Genomic DNA, 16,767 nt, shown 5'->3' with positions numbered 1-16,767 from the left:
GAATTGTATGATGTGTGCATAGTTGAGCGTTATCAACAGATCTTAATATTTTCTTATGTCTTTTTTACTAAGCATTAATATTGCTTGATTATTATTTCTATTTATAAATATGTCTTCATTTGATGGGTTCACTATTCGATAGTTAATTTGTAATGTATTTTAAAAGAGTTTTGAAAGGCGTACCATAGATAAAATGCCCTGAAATTACATGTGGGACTTAAATTCTATGCATGTGGCTCACCTAGCAGATTTTACACAAGTTGTGTCAAATTCGTTACTCTCATATTTTTTAATAAACGATGTGCTTAATATTTTATTTTATTTTTACCTATAGATATAAGAATATTGAGAATAACTCAAACAAGTCATAGTATTGTACATTTACTACTCCATTTGAGAACATCGAGAGGATGAATATTCACTTAACATTAACTTACATAAATAGCCAAATTTTACATTTTCGATTCTCATTGGTCTTTCTTGTAGTGTTGCTCTATTTAAACCATGAAATAAATTAAGGGAAAAGAAAAGAGAGCAAAAGAAGGAAAGAAGAAACAAAAATGTGCCTAAATAATAAAAAATGAAACATTTGCAACCCAACCTTACTTGGTTTGCAAAGGTATTGGTCAGAGTTGATGTGAAAAAGGACATTATCTCTACACCTCAACATTCACTACTAGGCAACTTCCGATGTCGGTCTGACCAGAAAACTCAAACCACCACCATTGATGTTAACTTCTGTGGAGGGGCGCAGGATAAATGTCCAGCGGTTGATAACTCAAACGGTCATTATGAGGCAATGGTCCTTCCTGAGAATTTAAAACATTTTTATAGGCACAGTATAATTGAGAAAATCAAAATCTGCATGAGATTGCGAGCTAAAATATTCACAAGGAAGAAGGTTGCCCCTGACTCAGATCATTAAGCAAAAGCACGCGACAAGCCTCGTACAATCTACTTTGAGAGCCCCATCCCCGTCATGCAAAGCAACAGGATGTTTAAAACAAAAATAATAGCAGACATATTACTGGGTTGCATTGTACACATTCTATATTATCCCTATTCTCACGTTTCTAAAGAGAATGGTATTGTTATAAAGACTTCACATTATCTCTGGAAAGTAAATATGAAGATTGAGAATCTGCAAATATTATATTACCTCCTCCATGTTTATTTGGAAAGGCTTCACAAAATCTTCGAACATGGCAGGCTGTAACCCTCTCATTTTGTCTTCTACTTCCTGAAGAAGCAACAGAGGGTGTCAACAGAAATAAGGATGCAAACAAAAGATGTAGACAAGCTAAACAAACTGGGAGTACACTTGGAGATTTTGATGAAAATTATCAGGTATTCTCTGTTCTAAAAAAACCTTCAAGTATAGGTTACGGGTGGCAAAATGGTTAAAATTTTACCATTCCAGCCAGTATTGCCCAAATAAAGCTGCCAGAGGATAAGAATTAAAATGTTCAATGTTTTGCTTGGATAAACTACCAGTTTCCTGAATCTTGGTAATGTGGAAACAAATTGAAATATGCATTTGAAACAGTTTATCAAGGCTTAAACTAATTGATATTAGCTCATCAAAAGGTGATTATCCACTGTAAACATCTGTGGAGGTACCAAGTGATAATTAAATGAAGTCTGCAAGTCATTTTAAATCTCCTGTTCAAGTTTCAAATTTGTTATCCATCTCGAATACTGTCTGACAGCTTGAGGAGCGACAATGAAGAATGTTAAATTGGCATGTATGTTTCGGTATCAGTACTGCAATGAGCTCCTTTCTATGTCGCTCGGACTCTTCAAAAATGCGAATAGGTGCGTGTCAAATTCGCCAAAAGTAGTGTATTTTTGAAGAATCCGAGATGGGTGCGGCATCAACAATGAAGTTTCCGCTCAACTAAGGCTCCTTTTGTGTCATAGCATCCTCTTTTTCTAACTATCACGAAGATTCTCTCTAGTATTTGTCAATGCTCTGGCACTTGACAGCTTTCCTACATATAGCAAGATATAAAGGAACCATTTCTTTTGACGTTCCAAGTAAATCCTTCTGAACCAAGTTAAGTCCATTTGCCCTTGAAAGTTTGGTTAAAAGTGGCATTTGGTGTATACACATATCTCTTATTTGATTCTGTCGTAAATGATAAGTATTACATAGGTTCTTCTCTCTGCTAGTTCAATTATAACTAACCTGTGTAGCTCATATACTGCTCCACTACGCAATCTTTTCAAGAAATTCTATGTGAGATTCCCTTTGTAAAAATGAACATACAAATAGTTTATAATAGGTTTTTTTTCAGTAAATATGGTTTACATTAGGGAATTGGGGAGTTTCTAAGCCTGACAATACTCTAAGGGGTCGTTTGATAGAGTGTATTAGAGAAAATAATGCATGCATTAGTTTGATGTATTAGTAGTACTTGTTTGGTACATTTTTCTAGCCTATGCATAACTAATGCTTGTGTTAGTAATACACTCTATTGTGTATTAAAGAGTGTATTACTAATACCATCTATTTCTATGCATTAGTAATGCAATGAGTTCTAATGCATGCATTAACATTATAAAAGACACAATTGGCCTTAAAAACTTTTTTTTATCCTTTCCACCATATTTGTGGAGGGTAATTTTTAAACAAATTTTTTTTCTAAAAGTATTATGCAATGCATTATATTTAAAACTTGCATTAGATTAATAATTACAAAACTACCCTCAAAGCCTTTTTGAAACATTTCCCAACATTTTCTTTTCTTTTAATTTTCTTTGTTGTCATGTGTTTTTATTTTCATCTATTTTTCTCTGTCTTTTAATTTGTTGGTGTTTTAATAGACTTTATGGCCTCATAAATATATTTTTTGTAAAAAAATAATAATCTAATTTCAACATAATTTAATAAGAAAAATTACTATTGTGTGATAAAAAAAATTCTTTTCCAACTTTTCAAAAAAATATTATGACTCAATAGTACAACTATTTAATATTATTTTTGAAAAAAAAGAAGAAGAAGAAGAGGAGGAGTTAATGATGTTTTAGCAAATGACTTTGTTGCAACTTGCAAGAAAGTGTATAAATAAATAAAGCGTGAAGGGTATTTTTGTAAACATATATTTTCAAATAGTAATTATGCAAGATTTGTTATTCTAATACATCAAACTAAACATGTATAAGAAATTAATGCTTGTATAACTAATGCAAGTATTAATAATGCAAGCACTACTAATGCAAGCATTACTAATGCATCCTATTTTGCATTATTCTTATACACTCTACCAAACGACCCCTAAGGGGTACAAAGTTGAGCAAATTGTTTTTGACACCATAAATTGTCTCCCTAAGTATACCACGAGTCACAGAGTCCATTAAAACTTTATCATGAGGTAATGTGATATACATTTTCTTCTACTTGCAATATCATTCTATATGCACTTCCAAGTCCAGTCAAATTTTTTGGGTCTCAAGTAGGAAATCAACTCCAACTTTTTCTGCCAGATATTTTCATCCTCTAATCTAACATTTCAATCCCGAAACCAACCATCAATCATAAAACATTTGACAATGAAAAACATAGTCAGAAATTTCAGCATCAAAATATACCTTCTAGTTGTTGGACTACTCATACTAGTTCAAATATTATTTAGGCAGATGACATATACAGCCCCCTGAACTTGTCAAATATTTTTAATTAGACACGTCAACTAAGGGTGTAACCTATTGCGACCGCTTTATGTGCAAAATGTGCCTATTGAACACAAGTAATGCCAAAAAAGGTAACCCTCCCTGGATATACCATCTATTGAAATAAGAATTCTCTAGCTTATCCACCCCAAAACATTATTCTCCTTCCCAAAAGCAAAAAAAAACAGAAAATAAGCCCCAACCACCAAATTGGTCTTTCTCCTCACCCAAACACTCTTAATCCACCATTTGGCCAACTCCACCCATCTCAATTTTGCCAATGTTTACCACTGAGGAACCTCACCCCCTTGACATCAATATATCTAGGTAAGTTTACAATTTCTAATCTTGTATGCCGCACATCTATCTTATTATACGCATCTCGCAATACTCATCTTGTGAATATTTTAAACTTTAGCAAAACAACACTCGCTCCCATATGATATTGTTAGTCTTATACTGTTCTATCCCAACAAAGGTAGGTGGAAGGTCTCTGTACATTTACCCTACCCCACTTGTGGAATTACAATGTGTATGTTATTGTTGTAGTCTTGTACTGTTTATAGAACTACCTTTCAATTTGGTAGGTATCCTTTGGTCGCATGACTCTGCAGTAGATTTTCTCCTTTTCAACCATCCTATTTTTATCCTATTCTGGTGTGATTGCATGTGAAAATCTGCTTGCAGGCTCACAGAATATATCTGAAACCATTTATTTCACAAAAAAAAAAACATTTCCATTATTTTTTTTTCACCATTTCTACTGTTTGAAGTTTTTATAGATGCACCATTTTTATATTGTCTTTTATTATTTTGAGAACTATTCCTGAAATTAAGCTTTAAAGAATGGATACGTCTAGCATATCAGTAACAGTTAGAAGTAAAGGCCTCAACTAATCAGAAAATAAGATAGCATGTAACGACTCATACAATTGACTTGTTGGTGAGGCCTCAACTCATACAACTCTGTGCGATTCATAATAATGAAAAGAATAGGCAAAGTAACTGCACTTGGTTGAAGAACATTGCTTGTTGTGAGATAAAAAGTTGATTTGTGAAAAGCAGGTGAAAACATAAATTTCCATTTCTAACCAGATATATTTTTAACGGAGTAGAGAATACAACTGCAGGTTCATCTTACCAATCCAGTTATTCTTGAGTGTTCAAGAAGCTCATTGGAAATCAAGTCCAGTATATGTCTGTTGGCCAATAACCCCCTCATTGCAAGTTCTTCCGTCTCATCAATATACTGTGATATAAATTAAGTTAGATTATCCTTTATATTGCAAAAGAGTAGAAGATGAACTACTTGTAACAGATTGATGACTCAAAGTTGCATCATGGAACTAAATAAGCTAGCAGCTATCTTCCTTCTGAATTTGTAGTGCTCTCCAGTTTTCAATTTTTTTTATGGCAGTTAATAGTATTTTGATGGCAATAGAGTGAAACTGAAGTTAGACCTACAGCTTTAGATTGCGTGATTCAAATCAGCCATAAAGCAAAAACAAACCCAAGAAAAAAGAAAAAGGAAAACTAGATTAAAGAATGTAAAAGAAGTACCGCAATCATTAACCATTTGAGATGACCTTTCCACAAGTTATTACCAAAGAACATAGGAAGAAGGCCAATGGCACTTGAAGTTTCAAAACTTGCATTGAATAATCAAGAAGCCTGGTTTGATTCTATTTCTTTCCTATTTAGGTTGGTGTGGAGAGTTAGCTGGGCCAGACACTCTGGTTAATTAAAAAATGGTGCGGAGAGGCTAGGGTGGTGGCTGGTTGTATATACCTAGACAGCTGTAAATTGTTGATGTATTTAACAAGTGGTATATGTAGTATATCCGCAAGCAAAATTCATGCTTTGAAAGATTACAATTGTAGAAACAAAATCTGTTGTCCGGAATAACCAAATATAACCATAAGAGAAGAAATTTGAGTTACCCTTGTCAATTCACGAGTAAATAGCTCAGCAACTTCAACTGTCATATCAGCAGGAACTATATGAGGATCATCCCACTGAATCATCCAAGGAGGTGAACAAGTTAGTGAATCGAGAATATGTTGTGAAAAATAAATATAAAGCATTAAACCAAGCAGTTCATGCTTCACAAAGGAATCATACCTTATATTTTATAATCTCACCATCAGGATTGTCAGGTCGATCACCCAATCCTATTTTTTTTGTCAAAGAAGTGAGGCCCAACCTAGAGTTTCTAGGACTTATCACCATTTCCCGAGCAATCTGGCATAGACGTAGTAAAAATTTGAGTTCACAGCAATCACATACTCAAAAATTGTCCTTTTTTCACCTCCCCACTACTAACGCCAGCCAAGGCAAATTTAACATATATATACACATTTGTACTAACAAACAGATATGTAGGTATGTAAAAGGCCAGCAAAGATTTTGTTAATAATCATCCCCATTCACAGATGTTGTAATTTCCTCAATACCTTAAATTTTATCTTCCTCCACACCTCAAGAACATTTGTACAAAATGGACTTTCGGCGTGATTCAACCCCGAAAAACTAGCTAAAGATCTGAGAATTTCCCAAGACCATATAAGTAGATCAAGTCCCCATCCCACCGCCTATGTGGGATTCAACATCCCCACCCCCACCCACCGCGATGCTCAGACCTGCCAATTGGAGCGTAAACAATATAATATGGGTGCTCGACATCATGTAAACCAAGAATTTGGATAGGTCTGGATTTGATACCAAGATAAGAAATAGACCTTAGGCCTAACTCAACACAATAAGCTAGTTCAAGAGGTGTGGATTGCAAGACCATATAAGGAGGCCAAGTACCCAATCCCACCATTGACGTGAGACTCGACAACATTCATGTGCCAATAAAATGTACTACCCCACCACCCTATAGTTATAGCTACCAGCACAACCAACACAACAAAGGGTAAAATCAAGAGTACTTCATCGTTCACTACTTGGATGTTGCAACATTTGAAGAAATGGAGTCTACCTTGGTAATCTTTTCTAGATCATCTACTCCTCCATCAGTAATGTCATCACCAAATACAATACGTTCGGCACAGCGCCCGCCATGAGCTACTACCATTTGCATTTTCATGTAGCCAAAGGTTGTATAACCTTGATCAACCACATCTTCTCTAGGGTAGAAAACTGATACAGCAGTTTCCTGGTCAGACAAACGAGCAACAGTTGAGTGCTGGAGTCAACAAAAGCTTGGAATGAATATGACACAACTTATGTTCACAGAAAACATAATACACCTTGCCCCCAGGTAGAAGCTGAGAAAAAGCATGCCAATCAAACTGAGGGAACAAGTGCGCCAACACAATGTGACCAGCTTCATGTACTGCCAACAGTTGTCTTTTTTCGCGAGATACCTATTACAAAATTTCAAATCGATCAAAACAATAAACCAATACATCTTGTTCTTTTTAGGAGCAACAGGGTAAGATTGCGTACACTTTGCTCACACTTCTGCTGCTCTTCCTCTGTCAGTAGAACACCCATACCCTCAAGCAATTGCTTGTCCAAAACATCGACGATATCCTGCTGGTTGATCTTAGAATGTCCTTTTCTTACCTGCATGTAAGCTACCACTCTCAAGAAAATGGAAAGCCAGAAAACATGAATGTCCTTGAGGAAAACATCTTCCCTCCATACATAAGTGATAAGACACCCTATTTAAAAAGAGTGAAACTGGAAAGACACCCTATTTCAACTTGGATTAACCGAGCCTTAATCTTATAATAATGATTCCTAATGAGGACAGTAGTTAGCATATATCACATAAATTTTAAGTTTTAATTAGTTTAATCAGTTGTCAGAGTTTGGATTTATCAGTGTCTGTTTGACATTGGTATGTGATGGAGGAGTTAAGGTGGAGGTCAAGCGATGCATGCACTTAAGTTATAAGGATGCCTGAGAAGATGTTTTAATCAATTTTATGGTTTGTGTTTTCCCCTGTTATAGATAAATTGATCATTAAGAAAGGTGATTTTAAAAGGTACTTGTGGTGACAGCTCGTATACTTGACTTCATAAGTTGGTTTACTTTCCAGGAATCCGCTCAACAACTTTCAGTCGGAGCCACCTAAGCTTGCCTCATTTACTTCTCTTAAAATATTCTATGTTTTCCTATCCACCACCTAATTTTTTGATGTCAAGGGAAACTTACACTCGCTACTCTTTGGGTGCACACAAGGTAAAACTCTTGCTCCTATGCAATACTCGCAAACCACACAAGAGAGGTAACTCGCACTAGGCAGGCCCAATGCAACGAGCTCGATCCAAAAGGTAAACTCCTTGCTATCCACCATCAAATTTTCTTTTTTTTTCCCAAGAAAATCATGCTGTGAAGTCTACCGTTACAGCAAAAAGCTAATTACATGATCTCAAATATGCAATCTAATATACATTTTTACAAGAAAAAAATGTATGTTGTGTTCTACAAGTCCCAATGTTAATTATTTTAAGTCAATTGTCAATAACATACATTGTTTAAGAAAACAGAACTTGTCAAGAAAACAATAGGTCAACTGTCAACTGATATGAAGCTCCAAAAGTGAGTAGAGACGTTATATATCAACGGAAAATACAAAGAACAAACTTACAGACATTATTCCAGCTTCATTGACTAGATTTCTTATGTCTGCCCCAGAATATCCAACTGTACGAAAGACAAGCTGCAGAAGTGCAAGGAATACAGTTCAACAATCAAATTCCTAAACCTGAGCCCAAATGGAGCATACATTAAGTCTAACAAAAAGAACATCATTGTCTTCTAGCAACTAAGGGCCCGTTTGGATGGGCTTAATAAAAGCAGCTTTAAAAAAGTACTTTTGAAAGTGCTGAAACTTATTTTTAAAATAAGCAGTTATGTGTTTGGATAAAAGTGCTGAAGTTGCTATGCCAAACGTGAAAAGGGAAAAATGGAAGAAAGAGATGTTAGGGTTATGTTGTAATTTGGAGATTGTATAAAAATATTAAGGGCAAAAAGATAAAAATGTGGTCAACTTAAAACAGCTTATAAGCTAAAAAAAAAAAAGCATCCCTACCCCAGCTTTTAACTTTTGACTTAAAATAAGTTTTTTTAAACTTAAAATAAGCTATTTTGAGTATTGCCAAACAGCTAAATAAGTCAAAAATCAGCTTTTAAGTCAGTTTGACCAGCTTTTAAGCTGAGCCAAACAGGCTCTAAGTACAAGAAAGGAACAACTAGCTTTTGGCATGTGCAGTTACTACACTGCAGTAGTGTTGCTGCTAACCCCTTGAAAGAAGCTGTATATAACGTGAAAGTAATTTTATGTTCAAGCAAATCAACTGGAAGAGGAGATCCCAAGCCAACAATGAGAACTAATGAAGCACCAAGACAAACTCATTTCACAAGCCAAGAATCTTTTACTTCCCTTTTCTTAGTAACTCATTTTCAGATTCTGAATTTCTGTTTCATTGGCACAAAAAGCAGATAAAAATCCAGCAGAGAGGAAACCAGCAGAAACAGAGGAGGAAAAGGCTGAAAAAGCACCAGCAGAGAAGAAGACAAGGGCAGGGAAGAAGTTACCAAAGGAATCAGGTGCTGGTGGTGCTGACAATGAAAAGAGTGTTGACTGTTGAGACTTACAAGATCTACATTTTCAAGGTGCTGAATCAAGTTCACCCAGATATTGATATTTCAAGCAAGACTATGGGGAGCATGAACAATTTCATCAATGACATAGTTGAGAAGCTTGCTCAGGAGTCTTCAAGATTGGCTAGGTATACTATCACTTCTAGGGAAATTCAGACTGCTGTTAGACTTTTGTTGTCCGGTGAGTTGGCTAAACATGATGTTTCTGAACTAAGAGGACTAAGAGCCTGTTGGGATTGGCTTTTGGCTTATGACTTATAAGCCATAAGTTATTTATGTTATTTTGGCTAAAAACAGGTGCTTATAAGCACTTTTTTTTTCTAATGACAAGGGAAACCCGCAGTCGCTACCCTTTGGGTGCGCACAAGGTAAAACTCCCGCTCCTATGCAATAAACCACATAGGAGAGGTAACCAGCACTAGGCAAGCCCGGTGCGACGAGCTCGACCCAGAAGGCAAACCCCTTCCTTTCGCTAGCAAGGGGTTTCGAACTTGAGACCTCCAACATGGAAGTCCCAAGTCCAAACCATTTTTTTATTTTATCCACACACTCCAAAACTGCTATAAAGCTACTTTATCTTAAAAGCACCTAAAATAAGTCAAACCAAACACGCTCTAAGGCTGTTGCCGAATTTACTAGTTCTTAGACAGGTGTTTTGGGGTTGTTTGGATTTTGGGCAAGTTAAAGGGTAGTGCTTTTGTTGGGTTGTAATAAATGTTACATTTGTAGCTTTTATTACTTAATGACTCAGTAATGAATATGAATGAATGGTTTAGTGGGAAAAAAAGGGTAATGAAGCAAGTGATTTACTTTCTCAAAGGCAATATCCTCGGAAAGCTGTTTCCCAGCACTGTGAACTCCAAAAATTTGCACTCGTTGCTTTGCATCTGGTAAACCAATATACACACGTCTGTCAATACGTCCAGGGCGGACAAATTCTAAGTCCAGTTCATCTGGCCGATTGGTTGCACAGATAAATATGACAGCTTGTCTTAGTGAAAACCTATCAACACCAGTTTTTTCTTTCCTGCACAAACAAGTCCTTTATTATCTTGGCTGCACAACCATAACGGGATATAGGAGAGAAAAAGTGGCTTTGCCTTCAATACTTCTCTAGAATATTAGAGTAATCTTTTTTGCTAGGCATGTTACTGTAATTTCTATCTCTAGCAGTACACTTGATAAACATACCAAAATAAATAATCACAGAAGTCTTGGCGTTTCCAGTATGAAAAAATATTGCTAACTCGTAACAGAAGATGCAAACAGAACACGTGTCATATTTTTCTCTTCTTTGAAACAACACTTAAAGGACATTATAAAGTGATGTCCACATATTAATTAAACTGTTAGGTACTGCAAGATAGTCAATTTGCCAAGACACATTAACTCATATTTGTTCATAGTTCGACAAAAAGAGCAAAAGACTCCAAAGTTCACTAGATTTTTCATTGCCTCATAATATAAAAATGCATAATTCAACAGTAAAAGATTTCACTGGCTAGAGATTGTAGACAGGGTAGGGAAAAAAGGGAAATGTCCTTCTTTGAGAAGCCATATCAACCAGACTGCAGAATAAGATTCTAGAATCAGATCTCATCAAAACCAGCTGTACTATAGTGTTCTCCAATATGAAATTTTCATTGCAAAGAAGAGTATTATATCCATGAAATGAGATTACGATACTCACTCCCCGTCAAGCTGAGAAATAAGAGCCTCAAATGTTGCCTTCCTGCGTGGATCCTTTCTTGCATGCCTTCCAGCAATAGCATCAATCTCATCTATAAATACAAAAGCTGGAGCCTACAAAGAGGACAACTGAATGTAAATTTTATCCCCTTGAATTAGCAAAAGTAAATTGTTGAATTACGAGTAAATATGTGTCTAGATTCATATAATCTTGTTTCTTGTACATTAAAAAAAAAGGCAGACCGGTCATAAATGCAGTAGGGTTGGGAAAAGGGCCTCAACCCAAGGAAATTCATTTTAAAAAATTTATAAGGTACCTTAGCATATATTGTATTTAATAATAGAATTTATTTACCTTATCAGCATAGAGATCGATTACCTTCTTACTATATGTAAACCTAATACTCCTATAAGGACCACCTCTTGTACCTTGTTAATCAAGTTCATGAGAAGTTTTTTAATTATTTTCACATGGTATCAAAACATCTACGATCTTAGTAGACACAAATAGCTTCCGCTACCGCAAAAAGTACCAGCCAGTATATGCACCCACATGGCTAATATTTTCGTATTAAGTGCTACCTTCTGGGGCACGAAGTGGGCCAAATTAGGTAAGACGGTAAAACATATTTGATATTTCTTTATTTTTGTATTGAATAGCAGTTCAGTTGAAAAAAGTGTGCTTTGCTTCACGCCGAGCCCTTGTCGCTCTTTTCCGCTTCTCACTCTCCAAAACACTGGTGATGTTTCATTTACTTTGGTTATCTACACTATTTTACTCTCAGTGCTTTACTTTCTTCATTATCCTCATCATTGATTTTTACTCTTGTTCTTCTTTCAAAACTATTCTCGAACCAAGGGTATATCGGAAAACAACCTCTATACCCCCTCAAGGTAGGGGTCTGCGTACACCTGACCCTCCACAGACTCCACATGAGGGAATATACTGGATTGTTGTTGTTGTACTTCATCCCCAGTAGTTACTCAGCATGCTCAAGACCTGGTTATTCGTGTTTGGTTCAAACTTCAAATAGTGAGACCAAGAGTTTAACATAAATTGAAAAAAGACTAACAGCTAAAGTAACTTATGCTTACTGCATCGTAAAAGCACACTAGACAAAAATAAGTTTCTGGTTTTGAGTTAGACTGAATATTTGTTACTGGTTTAGAAGCTTCCTTGGAGACTTACCCCCCCACCCCCTTTAACATTTGACCGGTAGCTGCTTTCGGTACAGAATTCATAAGATGCAATTTTTTTACTTTGAGGAACATTCCCATCCCTATATGATGTCAATTTTTTTATTAGAAGAAGTAGACTTACATTTCTCCTAGCAACAGAAAACATTTCATTGATTCGTGCAGCACCACTCTTTTCACTATCAGTAAACTCTGCACCAGAAGCAAATACAAAAGGCATCCCACTTTCCTTTGCAAGTGTCCGAGCAAACAGTGTTTTACCTGTTCCAGGGGGGCCAGACAGAAGCACACCCTGCAGTGCATTAAATGAATCATACTGAACAAGATTTGCATAGTATATAGTTTTAGCACGTCTTGAAGGATCATTGAGTTTACCCGCACAAATTTGACATCTTTCTCATAATATTGCATTGGATTTCCCATATAAATCATCAATTCATCCAAAAGATCCCAAACATCTCCTCCCAATACTATTTCTTTATACATCGATTTCGTCTCACCAACTTCTCCAACTGGCTAAGTAGGCAAGGAATAGGAGTTAAAAGGTGACTGTAGATTCAAAATATTCAGAAAAATAAAAGAGACTAGTATTAGATGATGAAAAGTTACCAAAATAAAATTTTCAGCATAAGCCATATCGAAGAGTTGCTTATATTTCTTATAGAGGAGGCGATTTGTCGTGATGTTCAGAAGCATCATAGATTCTCTTATAAGCCACAAAATCATTATTCCAGGCAATAAAGCAAAAAGAACTTTGAAAAAGTAATGAATCTGCCGCTTCTGAAGTAGATCTACTTCAGCTCCAGAACTTGATATCATCTCAAATAAGAAAGGATCTAGTGGAATATCAACCTGAGAAGAGAATACATTAATCAGTATAAAGGTCAGGGGTTCAGGAACAGTGATGACTTTATTCTGGAAAGGTTAATATGTCTTACGCACAATATATTCAAGAGGGAATCCTTCTTTCATTGTGACAAACACTCTCTTCAGATCCTCTGTGAAGACTATAGCAGCCACCTGCAAGTCAGTAAATCTAGTTGGAAGTGCGTCCATATCCAAGTAAAGAAAATAAATTAGTTTGATCCACATGTAAAAGAGAACTTTAGTTTCCAGCTAGAGTTCAAGCAAAGGAAACTGTTTTCTTTAAGAAATCTATCTTTTGCTATTTTCCCTTATAACATCATTCAAAAGAATGAAGAACAGGGTGGCATCATGTCACCTATGCCACAGCTTGAAGTACAATCCTTAAAATGTACCATGTATGCATTAATACTGTAGATTTAAAGCATCCACACTTATTTCCACTTGGAAGCATTAGAACCAGAAGGGACCAACCATATCTGAGTATGAAGAGATACAGAAGTGAGAAGATAAACATTTACCTCAGAAGTATCAAGTTTTTGAAGAAAATAGGTATAGGGAAGTTTCGGGCGATATCTCCACCATCTTTTCGAGATCCACAATGCCCTGGTTCCTTGAGTTTCTCTTGTCTTCTCAACAACATCTTTGCGAAGGCTGTTCTCAACTTCCTTCATGTCAAATTCAACCACATACCTCGCATTTACTGAATCTAATTGTTCTGCCATCTTCTCCTTCCTAAGAATCTTGTGCCATTCTTGAAGTCTTGCACGCCATGTTCCTCCCGTATCCTGATTTTCAGCTGCAAAAAAAAAGGATAAGAAATGCTTAAATAGACTACTAACATAATTTGGATTCACTTGGCAACTTAAAATGATTTTCTTTTACATAATTTAACAAAATTCATTTTTTTGCAGTGGATGCAAGTAAATTATGTAAAAAACATTGTTATATATCAAAATTTGTAGTGGATGCAAGTAAATTATGTAAAAAAAATTTTTTACTTTTAACAAAATTCATTTTTAAAAAATTAACGTAATATATCATTTTTTTATGAAGTAAGAGTTGTATTAAACTATTAATAACAAAGCATCCAGTGGATGCAAGAACTATAAAAGTGGAATAGGCAGCAGAAAGGAAGTTATCATTAACATAATATATGAAATTATTTTGTTAGTGTAAACTTATTGAATTATTTATGTGATAGTCTATATAATAAAATTTTAACTTTTAATATAGTTTTCATATTTGATATATAGAAGTTTAAAATTTCTAACTCGTGTTTTCTTAAACGGTGACAACAAAGAGCGTTCTTGTCCAGCTGCTTTTAGAAAACCAGAAAAAAAAAATGCCCTCAAATAGATACACGGCATCACATCTACTTGTATCATGACTTTGCAGTAACTTTTCAACCTGCTTATGAAAAAACATGGGACAGCGACCAATTTCACTCACCTTTTAGAATACTGGTAAATATACATCCTCCCTCCCCTTCACCCAAACCAAAAAAGGGGAGAAGTCCACCCGTTCAAAAGTTTTACCATTACTAGGGGGAGCAAGAAAATATAAAAAATGAGCTTGCAGAGTGCAGCTTATTCATTTTAAAATAAAAATAAATTCAAAGATGATAAGATACTACTATAAAATTCTCATGCGTCTTTTTTTTAGAATGAAGGAAAAAATGATGGAGGAGGATCGTTACGTACTTAAAAATAATGCAAGGTTAATAACAAAACTCACCTGAAATTCCAAGATTCTCTTTCAGAGTCTCTTTATCCTCTACTCTCAATCTACTATCATGGTCTATCACCTCTTTCATATTATGACTGCCAGAATCATCTTCCCAAGCATCTTCACCAACATAGGAACTGTCATGAATAAGAGTTCCATCTGCTGCTTCAATGAACTTCTTTAACTTTAGACCTTTGGGGGTCGTCTTCCTCCACAAACCTTTCTTGAATCTATAAGAATACATGTCCAAGAAAGGAGTTGAGAGATTACAAAACATCTTAGATCACCAATTGGATCAAGCAACAAGACATACTTGCATAAGGTGGCATGGGTAAATGTTTCCTCCTACTCATAAAACTGCATTGATTTGATTTTATGATAATGGCGCAGATAAAACTAAAATCTAGAAATATTGAGCTTTTACCCCAGCTAAGAAAAGTTCAATGGTCAAGTAAGAGTCTGATCAAATCCTTAAACTATCAGAGAATCATTTGTCTCCATCATGGGACGTGCTTTGGAAAAGTCTTGTCATATGAAAAGACTGCTCCTCTTAAATTCCCCCAATCCATCACAAGACATAAAAACTTTGGAAAAGGTCGGAAGTACAGTGGACTGGGGATTAGTGGGGTCATGATTGTTTCTGTAAGGACTCTGAAAGGAGCAAAGGAGATTTGAGACATTATCCCGGCTTGTATCATGTGGATGTTATGTAAAAATGAAATGGTTGGTGTATTGAAAGAAAAGCTGAAACCATTCATAGGTATAAGTATTCCTACAAGTTTTTTAGGTAAACTAAAGGATGCTTACGAAGTGAGTTGAGAATTTCCAAAGACATTGCAGCCATAATCTGTTTCCTATCTTATGTTTCTCAATCACTTCCTTGGAACTGGCTTAGTTTATTATTCGTTTTTTATTAATAAAACCCTTTATCATCAAAAGAAAAGGTAGACAATTCAAGATGCACCTCAAACTGATCAAAACATGACATCATATCAATCTCCGAGTATCAAGTATTCATAAAAAAAAGAAAACAGTTAGCAGTTTGATTTGTGTTTTACCTTTTGACATTAACAGGAGTAGGTTCAGGAATCAATGCTTCCATGTATGCCTCAGTAAGTTCTTTTCTTTCCCTATTAATAATAGGAGCTCGAATTGCCATATATATTTTTTGACAAGAACATACCGTAACTATAATATAGAGAATGAATACACCAACTCTTTTGGAATCCCATTTCTTGACGTCCTGGAGGAAGGGGAAAAAGGATAATGTGAGCACAAAGTTATACAAATAACTCAAATAAGAAATGGGGAAGTTCACCTTCCAGGACTCGAATTTGTTCCAATTCAAGAACTCAGGAAACAACTCAGACTGAAAACGTTGCAGCAAAACTTGGCCATTCTTGGCTGAATCAACAGCTCGACCTGAAAATTCCCCAACTTTAACTTTAACATCCTTAAAATCAAAACCCGTCTCTTGCTTCACAGAGTCTTCCAATTGATTCAAGAAACGTTCGGAACCACGGCGAATGGACTGTGAAAGTTGCAGCCAAGAAAACCCTTCAGGACTATTATTAGTATTGGAAGAAGAAGAAGCTACAATGGTAGGTCTTCTTATACGGGAAAACTTCCTTCTGCATTTGAATGGCAATGTGAGTAAAAGGGGTTTTGAAGATAATTGTATTGAATTCAGCTGTTGAGGAGGAGGAGTAGTGGTTAGATGCATTGAGAAGCTTAGAGAATACAAAGATAATGCTTCGGTTTCGGCTCTCTTGCTCGTCGGAAAAACTGAATTGTCGCCGGTCTTGGTCGTCGGAAAAACCGAATGGGGCTTTGGGGTTTTGTTATTTTTTTATATAGAGGTTTATCTGCAGGCTTTGATTTTCTTAAACCTTTTTTTTTTTTCCTTACGGCTAAAAGCAGTTCCAATTATAAGTTAAAATCATAAATTTTATAAATTTTAACTTGTACGTTTATTATTATTTTGTCATATAATAAGTA

General features: G+C 35.5%; 1 protein-coding gene and 1 pseudogene across 1 annotated transcript; one reads left to right on the top strand and one right to left on the bottom strand.

Moving 5' to 3' along the window:
- Positions 1-392: 392 nt before the first annotated feature.
- LOC107011359 (ATP-dependent zinc metalloprotease FTSH 12, chloroplastic) lies at positions 393-16,650 on the bottom strand. The gene is made up of 19 exons (XM_015210827.2): positions 16,088-16,650; positions 15,828-16,012; positions 14,779-14,999; positions 13,563-13,840; positions 13,120-13,197; positions 12,787-13,029; positions 12,553-12,693; positions 12,302-12,469; positions 10,982-11,094; positions 10,102-10,318; positions 8,276-8,347; positions 7,126-7,245; positions 6,927-7,043; positions 6,656-6,832; positions 5,794-5,913; positions 5,613-5,687; positions 4,814-4,921; positions 1,160-1,240; positions 393-809 (listed from the first exon to the last, which is right to left on the bottom strand). Exons 1-19 carry the CDS (start codon positions 16,490-16,492, stop codon positions 732-734), a joined length of 2,997 nt encoding a protein of 998 aa, XP_015066313.1. The 5' UTR covers positions 16,493-16,650; the 3' UTR covers positions 393-731.
- Positions 9,102-9,615, top strand: LOC107009646 (annotated as a pseudogene).
- Positions 16,651-16,767: the final 117 nt, after the last annotated feature.

Source organism: Solanum pennellii, chromosome 2, assembly GCF_001406875.1.
Source record: "Solanum pennellii chromosome 2, SPENNV200".
Lineage (NCBI taxonomy): Eukaryota > Viridiplantae > Streptophyta > Magnoliopsida > Solanales > Solanaceae > Solanum > Solanum pennellii.
This window is presented reverse-complemented; position numbering and strand designations above follow the sequence as displayed.

Excerpts from the sequence above, each read along its gene's own strand:
- LOC107011359 (XM_015210827.2), bottom strand. The coding sequence starts at position 16,492 with ATGCATCTAACCACTACTCCTCCTCCTCAACAGCTGAATTCAATACAA. Across the intron at positions 12,694-12,786 it reads ATGCTGAAAATTTTATTTTG|CCAGTTGGAGAAGTTGGTGA; the intron begins GTAACTTTTCAT and ends TTGCCTACTTAG. Across the intron at positions 4,922-5,612 it reads TTACTCGTGAATTGACAAGG|TATATTGATGAGACGGAAGA; the intron begins GTAACTCAAATT and ends TTTATATCACAG.